Raw genomic sequence first — 21,156 nt, 5'->3', positions numbered from 1 at the left:
TTTTGTGGTCAAACCTCCGAAAATGCATTTTTCAGAGGTTTGGCAGCTTACGGCATACATATGCACCAAGCCCGCATGGATGGCGTTGCCCAAAAGAAGCTTATGGACTTCTTTCCGCGTTTCCCCCCCTGAGAGGGATCCAACAGGCTCCCTCCCAGCACCCCCAACACATACTGTCTTAAACCCAAAAGTCCTTCTATCGCACAGGACAGCTCTTATGGAGAGATCTGTCCTTTCTGTATACGTTGTTAACAAGCGGCGTAATGCTCACAATGAATGGCGGGATGCATTGCATTCAAGATGTGATTCGTCATGCATCCTGTGGCCACTCTTGATCTTAAACCATTTGTCTTGAGCAACACACATAAAATAATACAGTTTTTATAAAAGGAAAGCACTGTATTGGAAAAAGACACGTAAACAACCATTGATATATGTATGACCTAAAAAAAATAAAAAATAAAACCTGCTAGCTCAGTGCAATCACAGCCTGCTGCTCAAAGCACAAATACAGCTTCTTTTATACCCCATCAACAAATACATCAAGATGAAAAAGCTGTAATAAATGGTATATTGGGCAATAAAAATAAAACTTCCTGTTTGCTTCGCTGCCTATGACCTGAAGTGCAGCCTATGGATTTAGATGCAGAGGCATTTATCTTCCCCAGAGTTAGCGCTGCGCCTCCGGTGATACTCCAAACCCAGAACCCTCTACTAAGGGGTTGCTGAGCAACGGCTGATGCACCGTCCACATTACAGAAACCACGATATGCTGCTCTGCGGAGACGAAGAGAGTGATCGCAACCTGCCCTGCACTCCAGTCCTCACTGATGCATGGGATGATCGTTGCAGATAGACTGCGCTACGGTGCTGGATCATCCCCACCAGTGTCCTCCACACCCCTCCTTGCTCAGCCACACATCGTAACGGGGGTGCCGTGATCGCGCGCGGAAGGGGCAATGACCGTGGGTGGGGTGCAGCGATCGCGGGGTGAGGGGCAGTGATCTCAGGTGGGTGCCAATGCTGGGGTCCCAGTGTGACCTCTGAACCTGCCCCACAGTACCACCACCGCTGCCAGGGATCCTGGGATGACAAAGTCAACCCAGCTGGCAGTGAGGGTGACAGAAGCAAGCGGACACTCCCGGCCAGTGTCCGCCTACTTATCGTTCAGTTGGGGGGGGGGGGGGGGGGGAAGTGTCCCCTACACCCGAACGATTAGTTGGGAAAATCAAACAGGTTTGATTTTCCCAACTAGTTGGACAGACCGTTTCTGGCCATTTTTTATCGTGTGGGAGCAAACGGCTGATAATCGTTTGCTCCCACACACTGCCAGATTATGATTCCAACCAGCCAACTAGTTGGCTGGTTGGAACGATATCTCCTTGATGTATGGCTAGCATTAGTAAATACACCCGAGTCTCTGAATCTGTATACGAAGTGCTACAATGTAGCATCTGCCTCTTTTTTCCAATACAAGTTCCATTCTGCTCTGTTTACAGACTCAGTCGCACACTATATACAAGTGTTACATAACAAATTAATCAGCAGAGTCTCCTGGTGCATCCTAGTTGCATTGAGTTACAATTAAGATGCATAAGACGACAGCAGAGTTGCACATGACCTGGCAGGTCACTAATGCCTAGCATCTCACACTGCATGGTGTATTAAAACTAGATGTACGAGGACGGATTTGTAGCACAACATTTTGCTTACAGATGTACCATTTGACATCATTGCTGCTTTGTGCAAGTGGACAGCGGCATAGCGGGTTGCGTGCGTACACACACTCCCACTATGCATCGACTTCAATGGGGCTGACGGGGTTGCGAATCCATGTGGTATACCATGATAAGTCTGCATCGCGGTACTGCTACAGAGCACTGCTATACGCAGAAAAGATGTGAAAGGACACATCTGTATACAAACCTTTGAGAATGCGCCAAGCTGGTCTATTGCTAACTCATGCTTATGGCATAGGCCCTCATTCCGAGTTGATCGCTAGCTGCCGTTGTTCGCTGCGTATCGATCATTTAAAAAAACAGCAAAACTACGCATGCATATGAGCCGCAATGTGCACGCGCGTCGTACGGGTACAAAGAGCATCGTTGTTTTGCACTGCTTCTAGCGACGATTCCATTCGCACAGCCGAACGCAAGGAGATTGACAGGACGAGGGCGTTCATGGGTGTCAACTGACCGTTTTCAGGGAGTGTTTGGAAAAACGCAGGCGTGTCCAGGCGTTTGCAGGGGGGGTATCTGACATCAATTCCGGGACCTTCGTCGCAGCAATCGTCACACAGAATAACTAACTATAGGGCTGGTCTTGTTTTGCACAAAATGTTTTTGTACCGCTCGGCTGCACAGGCGTTCGCACTCTTGCATAGTGAAAATACACTCCCCCGTGGGTGGCAACTATGCGTTTGCACGGCAGCTAAAAGTAGCTAGCGAGTGATCAACTCGGAATGAGGGCCATAGTAAATTAACACCAATTAATCTTAATGATCAGAAAGCTTTCCTTCATTTAGAAATATTGGGTTATCATTCTGAGTTGATCGCTAGCTGCATTTGTTCGCAGCGCAGCCATCAGACTAAAAAACAGCAGTTCTGCGCATGCGGCGCACGTGCGACGTACGGGCACAACGAACGATGTAGTTTTGCAAAGGGTCTAGCGATGCATTTCAGTCGCACTGCTTGCCGCAGAGTGATTGACATGAAGTGGGCGTTTCTGGGTGGCAACTGACTGTTTTCAGGGAGTGTGCGGAAAAACGCAGGCGTAGCTGGGCGAACGCTGGGCGGGTTTGTCAAATCCGGATCTGAATAGTCTGAAGTGATCGCAAGCGCTGAGTAGGTTTTGAGCTACTCTGAAACTACACAAAAAATTTTTGTAGCCACTCTGCAATACAACCGTTCGCATTTCTGCTAAGCTAAAATACACTCCCAGTGGACGGCGGCATAGCGTTTGCACGGCTGCTAAAAACTGCTAGCGGGCGATCAACTCGGAATGACCCCCATTATGTATTCTTCTTGATGTACAGTTCCACTGAAGCACTTTGATGTAAAAGTGTCCTTTGATAATGGATTCTAAAAATGACATTCCTAAAAAGCAAAACATGTTCGGTAACGAATAACTGCTTTCTAGCAAAGCGTGCATGAGGCATAGTAACTCCCAGCTTTCAGGCTGATAATTAGGAAACACGACCAAGAATGGTCAGTAGAATGGAATTTCCTGTTGTTACATTATAATTAAAGCAAAGGGAAGGGACTGAGAATGACCAGTGTAGACTGATCACTGAGCACAATCACTGTGACCACATTTGCACGCTATTACAGCCAAGTATGCTTAACACAATATGTTCTGAATTACATATATGGAAATTCAAAAAAGTAATGATTTTTCTAGCCGGGTCTTTTAAATAACGGACATAAACATGGTGTTCATCTAGCTTTATGAAATCATGTAGGTCAACTGTCCATATATACAGTGTCGGACTGGGGCATGAAGGGCCCACCGGGGGAATGCAGTGATAGGGGCACATACTTAGGGGTGTGGTCAGCCTACAAAGGGGGTGTGGCCAGCCTCCACAGAGGATTGAAATACACAGTTGTCTTGTGCAGTGTAATGCAACATATCTACCATGTATAATACAAATGCACAGTCTGGAACCTGATCCCTAGAGAAGAGAGTGGGCCCTCAGGCAGTGGGGCCGACCGGTGGTTTCCCCTGTACCCCTGTGGGCCAGTCCGACCCTGCATATATCATACCTCCCAACTTTCCTCCTAGGTAAAGAGGGACGCACGCGCGGGGCGCGCGCTCCCGAAAAAAGGGTGTGTCCTATGCAAAGGGGGTGTGGCTTCGCGGGAGGACCCGTGATCGTGAGCCACATCCCCATTTTCGTCACTGAGGGGGCATGCCCAGCGCTCGAGCTGCTGGCATGTCCCCTCTCCTCCTATCTGCACTGAATAGACGCTGTGCGCGTGCGCACAGCGTCTAATCACCGCTGGTCTGCTTAGCAGAGCAGAGAGTGCAGGACCCTCCCAACTGCCCCCCCCCCCCCCACCGCGGGACAGTCCCCAAAAAACGGGACTGTACCGCGAAAATCGGGACAGTTGGGAGGTCTGATATATATATATTGTGATAAAGAAGCTGTGTAGTGGGAGCGCACCCTGACTCTGGACTGCTCCACTATGGTTTTATTTTGTCAGGATGACCGCAGTCCAGAAAACATTAAAGATGAAATGTTCATGGCCCTGTCACTGCCTGAGATCTACTCCCTAGTCACCGGGCAGCTTTCCCAATATAGGTCATCATTATAAATCCCCCCAGGCGGCCTTGTGTACCTTAGGGGTCATTTACTAAGCAGTGATAAGAGTGGAGAACTGAGCCAGTGGATAAATTGCTCCATCAACCAATCAGCAGCTCTGTATCATTTTATAGTATGCAAATTATAGATGTTACTTCAGTGCTAATTGGTTGCCATGGGCAACTTCTCCACTGGCTCACTTCTCCGCTCTTATCACTGCTTAGTAAATGTCCCCCTTGGACTCCTCCTCCCCATCCCAGACTGACAAATGAAAGAAACGGTGGGGGAAGATAGAAATACAGAGGGCAGGAGGCTGAGAGACACCGAGGGGGTGGAGGTGGCGGGGATTAGGTGTTCGTGAAAAGACAGAGTTGTGGATGAGTCTAAGAGGCACGAGATGGGGGGGTGCTGAGAGACACGGGGCGGGCTGAGGCTATGGGACACGGGGGAGAAGAGGCGAGATGAGCCGATGACTCCCTCCTGTCCCAAGGCCCTTGAAGACCTTGCAGGAGTGCAGGTAGGAGTTACAGAAGGAGGAAACACACAGCGGGCACAGCTAGGGGCGTGGTGCTGGCAAGAGGGGAGGGCCCCTTGTTTTAAATGCACTAGGTCCTCCTAAGGCTTAATCCAGCCCTGTGCAAAATATACAGGAATGGACAAAAAATAGGATTTTAATACCTACCGGTAAATCCTTTTCTCTTAGTCCGTAGACGATGCTGGGGTCACATTAAGAACCATGGGGTATAGACGGGATCCGCAGGAGACATGGGCACTTTAAGACTTTCAAATGGTGTAACCTGGCTCCTCCCTCTATGCCCCTCCTCCAGACCTCAGTTTAAGGAACTGTGCCCAGGGAGACGGACATTTCGAGGAAAGGATTTATTGTTAAACCAAGGTGAGCATCTTACCAGCTCACACCTCCAGCATGCCGCAGAACGTGGCATTCAACAGAACACAAGCCAACAGCATGAACAATTGCAGCAACATGCTGACCAGAACCGTAACACAACCAGTGTGCAATCACAAATTTTAACTGCAGTTACAGTACGCACTGGGATGGGCGCCCAGCATCTTCTACGGACTAAGAGAAAAGGATTTACCGGTAGGTATTAAAATCCTATTTTCTCATACGTACTAGAGGATGCTGGGGTCACATTAAGAACCATGGGGTTATACCAAAGCTCTAGAACGGGCGGGAAAGTGCGGACGACACTGCAGCACCAAATGACCAGACTTGAGGTCAACATCAGCCAAGGTATCAACTTGAAAAACTTAGCAAAAGTGTTTGCTAAATAGCTGCTCTGCAAGGTTGCAATGCCGAGACCCCCCTGGCAACCGCCCAGGACGAGCCCACCATTCTAGTAGAATGGGCCCCCACCTATTTCGGTAACGGCAATCCTGTTGTGGAATGAGCATGCTGAATCGTAACACAGATCCAGTGCGCAATGGTCTGCTTGGAAGCAGGACACCCAATCATGTTGGGAGCAAACAGGACCACCAGAGCCTCTGTTTTCCTAATCTGAGCCGTTCTGGCGACGACATAAATTTTCAAAACTCTGACCACACGTAGAGACTTTGACTCAGCGAAAAGGGATCAGAAGGCACAAGCACCACAATAGGTTGGTTCATGTGGAAGGAAGAAACCACCTTCGGCAGGAATTGTTGACGTGTCCACAAGTCTGCTCTAACTTCATGGAAGATCAAATAAGGGCTCTTGTGAGACAAGGCCGCTAACCTAGACACCCGCAGATGCCAAGGCCAACCGGATGACCACTTTCCAAGTGAGGAGCTTCAACTCCACCTTCTGCAAGGTTCAAACCAATGTGATCGAAGGAACTGCAACACTACATGAAGATCCCATGATGCCACTGGAGGCACAAATGTAGGTTGTATGAGCAACACGCCTTTCACGAAAGTCTGAACTTCTGGAAAGGAGGGCAAATGTGTCTGAAAGAAAACCGATAAGGCTGAAAACCGTACCTTAATTGAGCCCAACTTTAGGCCCGCATCCACACCTGCTTGTGGAAAGTGGAGAAAACGCCCTAGCTGAAAGCTCCTCCGTAGCAGCCTTCTTGCATTCACACCGAAAAACATATTTTTTCCAAATACGGCGGTAATGTTTCAGACATTACCCCATTTCAAGCCTGAATAAGTGTGGGAATGACTTCACTGGGAATATCCCTACTGGCTAGGATTCTGCGTTCAACCACCTTGCCGTCAACCGGAGCCGCGGTAAATCTTGATATACGCACGGCTCCTGCTGTAACAGGTCCTCACGCAGAGGAAGAGACCAGGGATCTCCTATGAGTAATTCCTGAAGATCTGGATACCAAGCCTTCTTTGGCCCATCTGGGACAATAAGAATCGCTCGAATCTTTGTTCTTCTTATGATCTTTAGAATTTTAGGTATGAGAGGAGAGTGGATGGAATACATACACCGACTGAAACACCCACGGTGTCACTAGTGCATCCACTGCTATTGCTTGAGGGTCCCTTGACCTGGAACAATATCTCTGAAGCTTCTTGTTGAGACGAGATGCCATCATGTCTACTTGATGAACTCCCCAACGACTTGTCACCTCTACGAAGACTTCTCGGTGGAGGCCCCACTCTCCTGGATAGAGATCGTGTCTGCTGAGGAAGTCTGCTTCCCAGTTGTCCACTCCTGGAATGAAGACCGCTTATATGCTTTTTCGTCCAACGGAGAATTTCATACCGCCCTGATAGTTTATGTACGCTACTGCTGGAACACTGTCCTACTGGAACAGTACGGGCAGATCTCGAAGAAGACGTTTCGCTTGTAGAATGCCGTTTTAAATGGCCCTTAATTCCAGAACGTTTTTGTGGAGACAAGTTCCCTGACTTGACCATCTTCCTTGGAAGTTTTCCCCTCTGTGTGACTGCTCCCCAGCCTCGTAGGCTTGCATCCATGGTCACTAGGATCCAGTCCTGGATCCCGAACCTGCGCCCCTCTAAAAAGTGAGAGTTGTGCAGCTACCACAGCAGCGCGATTCTGGTCTTGGAAGACAGGATTATCTTCCGGTGTCTGTGTAGGTGGGATCCGGACCACTTGTCCAACAGGTCCCACTGGAACACTCTGGCATGGAACTACCAACTGAATGGCCTCATAGGCCGCAACCAACTTCCCCAGCAACCGAATGCATTGATGTATTGACACTCTTGCTGGTTTCAGAACTTGCTTGACCAGAGTCTGGAATCCCCAGAGCCTTTTTCCACTGGAAGAAAAACCCTATGTAGTTCTGTGTCCATTATCATTCCCAAAAACGACAACCACGTCGTTGGGACAAACTGTGATGTTGGCAAGTTCAGGTGCCAACCATGCTGTTGAAGAACTGTCAAGGAGAGTGCAAAGTTTTGCACCAACTGGTCCCTGGATCTCGCCTTTATCAGGAGATCGTCCAAGTATGGGATAATTATGACTCCTTGCTTGCGAAGGAGAACATAATCTCTGCCATCACCCTGGTGAAAATCCTCGGGGCCGTGGACAGACCAAACGGCAACGCCTGGAATTGGTAATGACAATCCGAAATAGCAAATCTCAGGAAAGCTTGATGCGGAAGAAATGGGAACAAGTAAGTAGGCATCCTTTATGTCTACCGAAACCATGAAATCTCCTTCCTCCAGACTGGAGATCACTGCCATGAGAGATTCCATCATGGATTTGAATTTCTTTAGGTAGAAATTGAGGGATTTCAGATTTAGGATTGGTCTAACCGAGCCGTCCGGCTTCGGGACCACGAAGAGGCTTGAATAAAAGCCTTCTCCCTGTTGTGACGGGGGAACCAGGACACTGACCTGAGTCTGACACAACTTTCGTATTACGTTGCATACTACCTCCCTGTCCGGAGGAGAACTGGTAAGGGTGCTTTGAAAAATCGGTGAGGGGGAAAGACTTGAAACACCAGTTTGTACCCTTGGGACACTATTTGTAAAACCCATGGGTCCACGTCCGGACGAATCCAGGACTGACTGAAGAGTTTTAGACGTGCCCCCACCAGTGCGGGCTCCCGCAAGAAAACTCCAGCATCATGCGGTGGATTTGGTAGAAGCAGAGGATGAGTTCTGATGCTGAAGAGGGTTGGACCTCTTCTCTCTTCTCCTTCCCCTACCTACAAAGAAAGGGGAATCTTAACTTCTTGTGTATCTATTGGGCCGAAATGACGGCATTCTATAATGATGCGTCTTCCTCCGATGTGAGGGAACATAAGCCAAGAAGGTTGACTTACCTGCGGCAGCTGCCGTCACCAAAACAGGCTTCATCATAGGGAAGAGACTCCATTTCTTCTTGGAGTCAGCCGCAGCATTTCATCGGTGAATCCACAACACCCTCCTAGCCGAGACCGCTATGGAATTGGCTTGATATGACCCAACGTAAGGAGTATCTCTCTCCAGTGTAACCATATCGGATGACAAGGTATCCGACCATTTTCTTTTGAATATTAGTACTCTCCCATGTGCTTGTACGGTAGGTCTAAGTAACGTACCTGTGGTTACCTAACCAGAATATAACGTAGCTTCCTGCATACGATCCGCTGGATTTGACAGGACCCCATGCAGAACAGGGGGTGACTCTCACTTTATTCCGTCCGCGGCGGGAAGGAATAAACAACCGGAATCCTCTTGGGGATTTGAACCATCTTGTCCGGGCTGACCCAGACTTTCTCAAACAGAGCGTTCAGCACATGAGATGGAGGAACATTACCTCAGCTTTTAATTTAAATCTATACATATATATATATATATATATATATATACACATATATACATATATACATACATATACACATACAGACCCCTTTTGCAGGAACAGCAGGGTCCTCAGTGACGTTAATACGTCCTTAATATTTATAATCATGTACTGAATGCTCTCTGCTAATATTGGATCTAATCAGGAAACATTCTGGTCGACATAGAAATCGGTATCCGTGTCGGTATCAGTGTGTAGTAACTTGGCAAATAACATTTTTGCGACCACGAGGGCCCTGAGGGAAAGGAAGTATAGTCATGAACATTCCATCCTCCATAGATTTTCTCTACGTCTGTGTCTGGGACACAGAGTTATCCAACCTTACTTTGATATGAATCACAATATTATTCAAATTTTCACCCAGTCAGTTATTGGTGGTGCCGACAGGGTCACCCCATCACATGTCTGCGTCCCTAATATAGTTTCCTCTTGGGAAAAATACTCAGCCACCTATATGATGACCCACATGTACCAATTACCCCCAGACACCCGGCCTATGGGGGACAGACCCACAGTAAATCTGTTATAGGAACACAGAGGATTTGTCAGCTCACAACCCAGCACCAAAAATACAGTCACGGAATAATAATCTTTATAGTGACAGACTTATACCACTTTATATATACAAATAATAAGCACCCATATCGCTGCCCCCCCCCCCCCCCTGTTTTGCACCCTGATCCTGTCAGCAGTGAAGGAGGGACCAGCGTCTCTCTGGGGAGATAATATGGCGCCAAGCAGTGTGCTGGTGAGGTGAGGACGAAGCCCCGCCGCCGTAATGGCGCGCTTCAGTCCCGCCTGGAAATAAATAATGAATTACGCTGGCGGGGTAAAGGACAGTGCCCAGGCATTCATGTCCGCTTTTGCCAGCCTTTTGTGAGGATAATATGCTGCCCAGGGTGCCCCCCCCCCCGCGCCCTGCACCCTGCAGTGCCTGTGTTTGTATGGGAGCATGGCGCGCAGCGTTCCACTCGCTACGCGGTACCTCAGAAAGCAGTCACTGGAGAAGAAGTCTTCTGTTACTCACCTATCTTCTGGCTCTGTAAGGTGGTGACGGCAGGCTGCGGGAGTGAGCTTCTAGGCGTACCCAGCGATCAGCAACCTCAGGAGCTAATGGTGTCCTGTAGCCAGAAGAAGTGCCTTTGAACTCACTAGAAGTAGGTCATACCTCTCTCCCCTTAGTCCCACGAAGCAGGGAGACTGTTGCCAGCAGCCTCCCTGAAAATAAAAAACCTAACATATTCTTTTCAGAGAAACTCAGTAGAGCTCCCCTGTAGTGCATCCAGTCTCACTGGGCACAATTCTAAACTGAGGTCTGGAGGAGGGGCATAGAGGGAGGAGCCAGGTCACACCATTTGAAAGTCTTAAAGTGCCCATGTCTCCTGCGGATTCCGTCTATACCCCATGGTTCTGAATGTGACCCCAGCATCCTCTAGGACGCATGAGAAATATGGTGAATATAAATAGCTATACATAGCGCTATTACCATCTATGCTCTACCTACGCCCAGCATTATTAAGCTGAGGTCTAGAGCTTCTTTTATTGTCCGTTTATTGCATACATATGGACTACAGACAGAGGAGTAGAGCTCAAATGATGAGCACAGCAGATTTAACCTACAACACTGGTGGGCTGTGAATGCATCTAGAGGCCTTTTAAGTGGCTTTCAGCTTTTTATACAGTTAGAACTAACACCCTCTCAGAATTGACCCAACAACAGGTGTTTTCATTTAAAAAGGAAAATGAGGAAGAATAACTGAATATCTTCTATCTCACCTCTCCTAGAGGACCCCTAATATGTATGCTATAGCTTGTGTCTGGTATTTAATCACTGGAATTAGAGATGTGGAGTTTAGCTGGACAGGACATTTCTCTTTATAGCGCCAGCCCTCTCCTCTACATATGTAGTCCCTAACAGTGTGATGAAATCTGGTTTAAGCAATGACATTGTCCAAGATTTAGGCTGAACATATTGAGGGTGAGATGTACTAAGCAGTGAAAACAGTGGAGAAGTTGCCCATGGCAACCAATCAGCATTGAAATAACATTTATAATTTGCATACTATAAAATTATACAGAGCAGCTGATTGGTTGCCATGGGCAGCATCTCCACTGGCTCATTTCACCACTCTTATCACTGCTTAGTACATCTGCCCCTCAGACACTGAAGCTAGGCACTTTCCCTCAACACTATGTGGGGTAACCAATTACCCACCATTGTGAGAGGCAGGGGATAAACGGTTAATCCTGCATACTCTACTGGTATATGAATATTTGTGACCCACAGATGTGTTCTCATACATCTAGCCTCAATATGCCATGTGGCGCTAATGAGCTGCACTGAGTAGTGTAGAGTAGATGCAGCAAGACACCACTCTATCTGTACCAGAGACGCCAGGCTGTGACTAACTGCACAGGAATTCATGTTAAATATGTACAGAGCTGCAGATGAAGCACAATGGAGCTTGACATGAAAATATACTGTTGCCACTGCCACTGTCGCACTTTGTATGCAGATTCAGACTCATTCGCACACAGAAATACCAAATATCAAATTAATCAGGGCAGTCTCGTGAAAAGGTATTGTCACATCACGTCATGAGTAAGACGCACATTAAAGCAAAACAGAAGCTTAGCTCAAGGCGAGTTGCACAAGATGCGCCAAGAAAGGCCATTTGACGCCGCTGTGGCAATAGTGTATGAGGACACATCTGTACCAAACAATTTCTTTACCAACAAAGACCTGCTCAAAAGATTTTCCTGCCGTTTATTCACATCAGATGGATGTTTGTTACTGGATACTACTCTAATCAGTATGTGCCAGTGTATAGGAATATGTGCTCATATGGATGGATCAGTTGGCAGGACAATACCTTTTTTTTTTTAAAAAGGATGTAACTTACATTCTGTAACAACTGAAGGCTGCAAATTACGCCCTGTGACTAACCTTCGCTTTAGATGACAGGCCACGTAGATTAAGGCGAGCTGATGACAAGATCTGTAGTGCTTCCTGTGGATTGGACTTGCTTCTGCTGCATTTAATTGCCACTGAAAAGTATAAAAGACATGTAAGGTTACTTTATGGCAAAGATACTGTATTTATTTACATCAGTAAAAGCGCATTCAGTTTTTATACAGATTCCCCCATTGCTGCATTTTTAAAAAGGAATGATAATTATGGGAATGGGGTGTGTTATAGCTCATAGACAGTTAAAAGATAGACAGTCATTAGTTAGACACTATATGGTCGAGAGTCAAAAGATATACAGGGTCAAAAGTCAGACAGGGTCAAAAGTCAGACCGTCAAAAGACCAAGAGGGTCAAAAGACCGACAGGGTAATAAGTCAGACACAAAAAAAAAATATTTTTTCTTTTCGTTTTTGCGTGTTTCTAAACATTTTTAACCGAAATTTGGTGAAATTCGTCCCTAGCAGGCTCGCTACGCTCACCACACTTCGGGATTGGTGTCTGGCTTCGCTCGCCACAACTTTACTAAAGGTAATAGTTTGTGACATGGATAGTAAAATGAGGCAAAAGTTGTAAAAAACAAAAAACTTTTTTTTTGTGTCTTACTTATTACCCTGTCTGACTTTTGACTGTCGACCCTATAGTGTCTAACTATTAGACAGGAACCCCATGGAATGTAAGTATGTCGTGGATCTTTATTGAATATTGCTCTCTAGTAAGTTCATTAAAAACAAACAATTTAAACAAGTACAGGCTCCCTTCCATCTCATGCATTCTTCATATCGTAAGCATGCTCTTGTCAGTACCTGATCTGCGTGGTGTATTACCTGGCTAGATCCTGGAGCTTATTTCTATGCATCAGTTCCCTTGTCTACCTGCTACAGCCATTTGTCCAGGTTGTACAGTTTTCAAGCTGCAATGATTTTGGATCCCCTGTCTGATTACTAGAGCCATAATCCTATTTCAATAGTGAACTCATGATTGCAATAATCTGCAGCCAGTGAGTGTAGGCTCTGAGTGCCCTGGCAATGTAATAGCCATTGTGTCTAAAGAAGAACAAATGACCATATGCTAAAAAATGAGTACTAATTCTGTTGAATCAGATTTGTTTGTAAGGAGTCCCGAATCTCTGCTGCGCCGGACAATAGTTAGACATGTCACACATTAAACAAATCATAGATGAAAATATAAAGGTATCCAATGAAGATCAGGGCGAGATACCGAAATATATATAGAGATACATTAAAAGCGCTGCTTGTATATCTGCATTGATCTCACCGAGTTCAATGAGTAACGTGTGGCTGCTTAAGTAACCACAGTAAACCATATATAAGTCACACTCCCAACATTTAAGGCCCCCATCCACTAGTGCGATATGGCCACTTTTCATCCGATTCAGAGCTTTCTGTTTGATGAATCGGATGAAAGCTGTCACATCACATGTCATTTTCCTCAGACTCCGATCCGAGGTGCGTTCCCCGTGTTTCTCAGATCGGAGTCGCAGATCGTCATGGCTGCCATGAATATTTATCGCAATCGGAGAAAAAGGTGCACATCGGAGTGCATTTGTACACAATCGGATGCGATATATCAGATGTAAAAAAAAAACCCCACTCAAGTAGCAAATTGTAATCGCAGGACTCCCGGGAAGCTGCCCGGCAGATCGGGTGTAAATCGGATCTGACTTTTAGTTCAGATAAGTGTAACTAGTGGATGGGGGCCTTTAAAAGCAAATTCAGGACACAATGGCGGTTATTCAGTGTTGTTCGCGAACCAAAAAAGTTAGCAACTGGGTAATACCATGTTGCACAACAGGTGGGGCAGATGAGAGTTAGATTTGGGTGGGGTGTGTTCAAACTGAAATCTAAATTGCGGTGTAAAAATAAAGCAGCCAGTAATTACCATGCACAGAAACAATATAACCCACCCAAATCTAACTTTCTCTGCACATGTTACATCTGCCCCATATGCAGTGCAACATGGTTTTGCCCAATTGCTAACTTTTTTGGTTTGCCAACAACTCTGAATAACCCCATTTAAGTCTCACCACTGACTGACCAAACTACACCCAGAGCCAAACAACTGCAGCCTCATTCCATAAAGCCATGTCCCCTTCTGTATCTAAAAATCAGATCATTCAGACACTTGGAAGATATTGCCCAGCCACATACTGTACATGAGAACTCTGTGCACAAGTCGCGTTACACATAAATGCGTGACTGCCGTGTAACTCGGTAGCACCGAGCATCTTTTTTATGCATTTTTTCTTCTGTAAAAATGTGTCTTAGATGCAAAGTAATGTAATAGGACACACACGCAGCTTCTGCTGATTCAAATTATATGCAGCATGCCCATATACTGTGTGTGACTGCGATTGTATTTGCATACAAAATGCAGAACACTGGAAAACACTAACGTGGTATTTCGGATACATTTAAGATTAATTTCTGATAAATTTAAGTTAATCAATCTTGACGGTGAGAATGAGCAGTGACATTACAGAATTGTGCCACTCTCCAAGCCCATAAATGACACTGTATATAGTAGCAGACAGCTCCACCGGTAGCTGTTGGTTGCTTTGCCTCAAAATTAGCGGGCAGCACTCTGTGTGGAGGTGATGCAGCAACATTAAAAATACTGGATGAGTGACATGTGATATATTCAGTGTTTTTGGTGCCTCCTAATAGAGGTGGGCAGGTTCAGATTGATTCTGTTTTTAAAGCTATACTAGCGCAAGTTCACGTTTATCTGGATTCTAAAACACGACAGCTGGATAGCCAATAAGATGCCGTTTATGGGTTTCAAGTAAATCCAAACTGCACATCTCCACTCTTAGCCATTGATGCCCTAGGAGCCAGTCCATGTTTTTCTAATGGTAGGCCGGCGCTGACTAAATTGGCTCCACTGCACCATTTTTGTCTTAAATCAGCAAATTGGCCTAGAAATTCCCATGTATTGTATGTGGCCAGCTTAAGACCCCCCAAACTGCACAGAATCCTTATTTAGGGATTTTATAAGGTTTTTTTTATTGTGTACAAATTTTTAAAAAGCCAGTATTTAACAAAAAAAAAACCCGCACTTTAACATTGGAAATAGAATGCACAATAAAAAGTCTTATGATAGAAGCAGAGACATTGGTGCTTCTCTCTAGTATAGTTACTCTACTGTGCAGACATGCAAACTCTTTCCAACTCCTAGCTCCAAGACTAACAGTAGCATATGGAAAGCTTAGCGGAGGGGTTGCAGATCGTTCCAGAAACATATTCTACTTTAATAATCAAACAACTCAATGCCAACAAATGGATCTAAGTGTTTGAATGGATCAACTTTTAAAGGAGTCCAAAAACCTACTCTGTAAGAATAAACACATCCCTACTATGCAATATTTATAATTATTACACGTATTTACAAAACATGTATGTACATTAGGGCAAATACGTACATTACAGCAGAGACCCCGTTGATACATGAATCATATACATTGTGCTGACATACTGTATTTAGTGTATGCATCCATGCAGCACTGGGGGGTCGTTACATACTTGAATGAATGAAATAATTAGCTAATGCCTATTCTGCTGATGATAGGTTTCAGAAACATAGGTCAAGTGAAATATGTCACGAACGTCTGTAGCTAGAGCTGGCCACTTATCTGATGTGGCTGACACAGTGAGCTGAGGGCAGGAAGTAACTGTAAGACATAAACTAATTACAGGATGCCTGGTAGCAGCTTTAATGAATCAATTAAGCAAGAAAAATGTAGAAGGAGAAAAAAATCCATAACAGAAACATTGTACTTTTTCTTTGAGAACCACATTAAAGGGAAGCTGACACTTACAATGAGCAGAGATTACTGCCATTCCGAATGTGCCACTTTATGATGACTTATTTTTTTTATCTCTTCCATTATATTTTTTCCTCCCACCTGACTATCAGAATGAGAAGGACTTCTATTCAGACTGTCTCTTTTGACAAGCAGCCCCTTGCATTCTGAAGTCTTTAACCATTACTAGCAGGAGAATTCCTGCTACCTTACATTTATCTCAACTGCGCATCACTTCACTGGGAGGTGACGCTACCTATGTACTATCAATTGACCATCTAATAACACAATGTGTGGAACTCCAGATGTTTGCGACTACACATCCCAGCATGCCCTGCCACAGTTTTGCTGTTAGGGCATAATAAAACCGTGGCAGGACATGCTTGGTTGTATAGTAGCACATCAGATAAAGTGGCACACGTTGCCTACCCCTGTAATAACAGGTTCCACAGCCATTTTATATTGGCAATCTTAAATTATTTCGCATATAGCAACCGTAAGAGTCCTTGTTAGAAACGGCACAATAATAAAATATTCTTCGTAGATGGTAGGCGGACAGCGTGCATGTCTTTAAAGGACTTTTCACATGAAGGTCACCAGATATGAAGGTCCTACAGTGGTAAACTATTAATTATGGGACACTGAAAGCTGGCTATGTCTGCAGTATTCTGTTAATTGGCTGAAAACCCAATGATGTCTCAGGACCTCTAGAATGTTTTAAGCCTCAGGGTGGGGATAATGCCTTTAAGCTGGTAAAGTCAGTATAGGATGCCAACAGGAGCGGTTCTTGGTGCGGGCAAGCAGTGCTTGCGCCCAGGGCGCTGCGGCCTGGGGGCGCGGCCGCAGTCACCCCGCAGGCACCGCCGCCTACCCGCACCCCGCTCCACGGCTGCAGCGGACGCCGTGGGCTGTGTGGGCGCCCGCTGCAGCCGGCTCCAGTGACAAACACTAGAGGTCATTATTGACCTCTAGTGTCTGTGCGGCGCTCCTATGGGAGAGACGTCATGACGTCTCTCCCATAGAGAGGAGCCGCGGCGGCCAGATGGAGCAGCAGCAGCGGTCGGGAAGCAGGAGCGGGGGCAGTGGTAAGTATTGTTTTTTTATTTTTGTGTTTGTTTGTAAGCTGCTAAAAAGGGGCACAGCAACAGGGGGCACAGCAAAAGGGGGCACAACTACTGGGAGCAAAGCAACAGGGGGCACAACTACTGGGGCACAGCGATGGGGCACAACTACTGGGTGCAAAGCAACAGAGGGCACAACTACTGGGGGCAAAGCAACAGGAGGTACAACTACTGGGGGCACAACTACTTAGGGCATAACTGTTGCCATGCCCCTCCCCTATGAAAGGCGGTGGGGGTGGGGGAGCGCCAGTGGAAACTTTTGCACTGGGCGCCACAAGGTGTAGAACCAGCCCTGGATGCCAATCAGCGTGGGATAAGGCAAGTAAATTGCTCTACTGATAAAATATTGTATTTTGTGCCAGCAAGTCAAGCCAAGAAGACTATAAGACTAGAGACATACTGTGCTTCCTGGATCAACACAATGCTTGCTGTTGTAAAGTGTGTCTCCACATAATTTCTACAACAGTGAACAGATCTCTCTCCTTCCCAGTAGGTCAATGACCAAATGGAAGGAAAATGTGGGTTACATTGCAATTCTTATGTATTTCCAGTGTTCTGTTTCTCCTTCTCCAGTACCTTGCATTTTCCTGAAGCATGACTAACGCAAACCACATGTCTTGGGCACACGCGCTTTATTTTACGAGGTGCCCTTAAGACTAGAATGCCCTTAGGACTTTTGACAGTTCCCTTAAACCTTAACGTAATGACAGCAATTAAGGGTTTCCAGTGCATATTGCTTTGAAGTTAACCACGCTATTATTTTAAATCTGTATGTAATATAACAAATGTTAAGGGGTTACTTTTTGTAATGTTAATAAAGAAATATTTCACCAATGTGTAATGTACACGTTTAAAGTGATGTTAGTAAGCTGGGTCTACTTGAAGCAGTAGCTGCAGGTCATTTATATTATCAAGAACATTACAAATCTAAGTACTTGAAGAACCAATAAACTCTCTAGAGATCTGAAATACTAACAGTTCTGTATTAAGTTCAAACACAGATTCAGCTTGGACAGAAAAGTGGCTCTATGCAATCGGTGCTTGTATGAGAAACTACCACAGCTACCACAGTGGGGAGAACAACAATGGGAGTGGGCGCCTGTAATTACAGCGCTCCCACAGAATATCAGACCTCACAAAATACAGATAAGCCCTGACCCTTATACACCCAAACTCCTACTCAATCAACCCCAAACTTAACACAAACACCCATTTTTGGTTATAACTTTGCCCCTTTTGAGGTTCATAAATCGGGACTATCCCAGCTAAATTGGGAGGTATGAAGTACTGGTGGTTGAGAGGGAGGTTGGCAGGAAAATAGTTTGTGGGTAGGCAGATCCTTAAGCAACATTTAAGATTGAAATAAACCTTTAATGAGAAAGTTGCACACTGAATTGTTTTTTAGGGCTGTCTCCACATTGTATTTTTCTACTATTATTTTGAAAATGTTTCTAGTAACTATACATAAGAGTCTGGGAGCATTACCTTTAAGACATATTAGGTATCACACTACTAACAACAGGGAACTGTGCTTTGATGATGGAGAAACATATTAGGTGTTGCATGTGACATTTTGGAATCAGTAATATCCACTTTGGATAGAGCTCTTCCCCTGACCCTTCTGCGCACCAGCGACTTGGAGAAAAAGAATCATCTTATCTCTACAAATACAAATGTGGACTTATCATTTCTCCATTATCTGAAGAGCAACGTTCCAAACTACACTGCAGGTTATGACAACTATACACTATACAGAGATTGGTTTGGTAAGCAACAACAAGTTAATATTGAGGCCCTGTCATATAAAGATGCAGAGTACATTAGCCTTGGGAACTCTATACAGTTGGCAGACAGAGCAGGTTGAATGTCCCATACATAAGCAGGCTGCAGTAAATAGTGACGTGTTATTAACGAATTGGTTGCATGATGCTGGATTACTTTGCTTTGCCTAATACGGATGTAAGCAACCCTCTGGTTTTAACTATTTATATAGGGAATAGACACAAATGGTGCCATTTATCCTGATGTTGCACTGCTGAATCTGACATTCTTTTGTAAGCAATACAGACTTTCTTCCATTCTTATTCAACCCAAAGACAGTACTTCTAATTACAGATTCTTTAAGGAAAATGAAGAAAGACGGTTCCTTACAAGCTTGTTATATATTTTTGTTGCATTGTGTAGGAGTGTACCTAGCACCATTTAAAGTTTACAGATTCCTTTTATATATTAGGCAAGAACCCACAGCACTTATACATCCGCGGTGCCAGTGGTATTGTGACCACACCATTTAAGTAAAAGAAATCATACAAATTCAGCACTCACATATATATACATCTATATCAGCAATCAGGTCCAGTCCATCATGTGCAGAACTCCACATTCTCCAAAACCTGCTAAGCGACCCGCCCCCAGTCTGAAATAACTGCCCACCCCTTCTCTGGCTGTAAAATAAGCAACAGGAGTGGACTTGAAGGTAGCAAGCATTAGAAGCTGCACGCAGTGTGTTGGTGCAGGGAGTGCGGTTGCTTCAGGGCCTGGTTCCAATTATTTCAAAATGATGGTAGAGGTTCGGGTGTGGCGCAGACCCCAATGAGGCCATGGACTCCAGCTGTCAACAAGGCAATATGCAAGTTGATGGTGGTACCATAATGGTGAGGGGTGTATTCACATGGCATGGGTTGGGTCCGCCTGGACCAGTCATTGACCAGGGACCGCTATGTTGCAGTGCTTGATGACCATTTGCAGTGCTTCAGGGACTTTATGTACCCCTACAACCATGGAATATTCCAGCAGGATAATGCACCGTGTCATCAGTCACAAATTGTCAATAATTAATTTGAGGGGCATTCTGGAGAGTTCCAATGAATGATGTCGACACCATGTTCGCCTGACATGAACCGAATCGAGCATTTATGGGACATAGTGGGGATGCCCATTGGCACCCAAGATCCTGCACCTACAAATGTCTGGGAGCTTTGGGAAGCTATCCAGATGGCATGGGACAACATCTCTCCAGAGGTCTTCCATCCACTTGTGGAATCGATGCCACGTCGAGTTGCTGCACTTCACCAAGCAAGAGGGGATCCTAGACGATACTGGGCACCCATCCCATGACTTTTGGCACTACTTCAGTACATACTGTATATATAATTGACATCAATTTCACAAGTGGACGGAAGACATATGGTGGAGAGATGTTGCCCCATGGCATCTGGAAAGCTTCCAACAGCTCCCTGACATTTGTAGGTGCAGGATCTTGTATATATATATATATATATATATATATATATATATATACACACACACACACACACACACACACACACACACACACACACACATGTTTAAACTACCTACTGTGCATTGATCATCTGCTTAACTGCAGCTTCTACTGTATTTTTGTTAGATATGGATGTGGGAATTTTTTTAATCAAAGTGTTTAGAGATATTTGGTGGCTTTGAAACTTCACATGAACTAGCGCACTTTCTTTTGATCCCAAATGTCTTTTTTTGAGGAGACTAGTCAGTCTCCATTACAGCTGCTGCTCAGTTGGTTGTTACCATTCAGAAACATTGTGCCCTCTCTGTTAGTTTTCCACTCAAGAACTTAGCTCAAATAATTAAGACAAAGTCTGAACTTTTTTTTAGAATAAAACTATTAATATTATTATAAGGTCTCATGGTTCTGTTTTGAAACAATATATTTCCTTTTTACTGTACTTATTTCACTGATAACTGCATGTTTATTTAAACTGCATGGGGGTCCATTTCTTTGGTTCTCAGCCTTGTCAGTTGTATTATTTTATCAAGCATTCTGGGAGGGGGGGTCTTCAATTACGGGCAGATGTCTTTGCCCGGCCAATCAGCACGGCAACAGATGCACTTTACGGCAGCCAGAACTTGCACAAAACTGCTCTCACCACCATAGGGTTGCAAGCATTTCTGAGCAAATTCAGGTCTTGGGCAGGTGACAAGAGGTGCGAAATGCAGTGCCATTGCTGGCATGTAAATGCCGCAGCAATTACAACTCACACCATTCGCCCACAATTGAGATCCCCCTTGAAACATACTAGGGTTTAGCATTCAATAAGCCTTGTTAATATACCTTGTGAGAAAAAGGGCTGTAACTTCGGGCGTAAAATGCCTGAGGCTGGTCAATTACCTCCCCTTTTCT

The 21,156-nt window shown here is 45.2% G+C and overlaps 1 protein-coding gene across 2 annotated transcripts in view; it reads right to left on the bottom strand.

The window, feature by feature from the left end:
* TTC27 (tetratricopeptide repeat domain 27) overlaps positions 1-21,156 on the bottom strand; it is an 880,123-nt gene that overhangs the window by 11,709 nt on the left and 847,258 nt on the right. For both annotated transcript variants that reach the window (XM_063917959.1, XM_063917958.1), the window contains one exon: positions 12,016-12,116. In XM_063917959.1, the coding sequence (XP_063774029.1) occupies positions 12,016-12,116 (101 nt within the window). The remainder of the gene's footprint in view (positions 1-12,015; positions 12,117-21,156) is intronic.

Source organism: Pseudophryne corroboree, chromosome 4 (assembly GCF_028390025.1).
Source record: "Pseudophryne corroboree isolate aPseCor3 chromosome 4, aPseCor3.hap2, whole genome shotgun sequence".
In the NCBI taxonomy this organism is placed as follows: domain Eukaryota; kingdom Metazoa; phylum Chordata; class Amphibia; order Anura; family Myobatrachidae; genus Pseudophryne; species Pseudophryne corroboree.
Note: the sequence above shows the minus strand (reverse complement) of the source record. Positions and strands in the feature narration are given on the sequence as shown.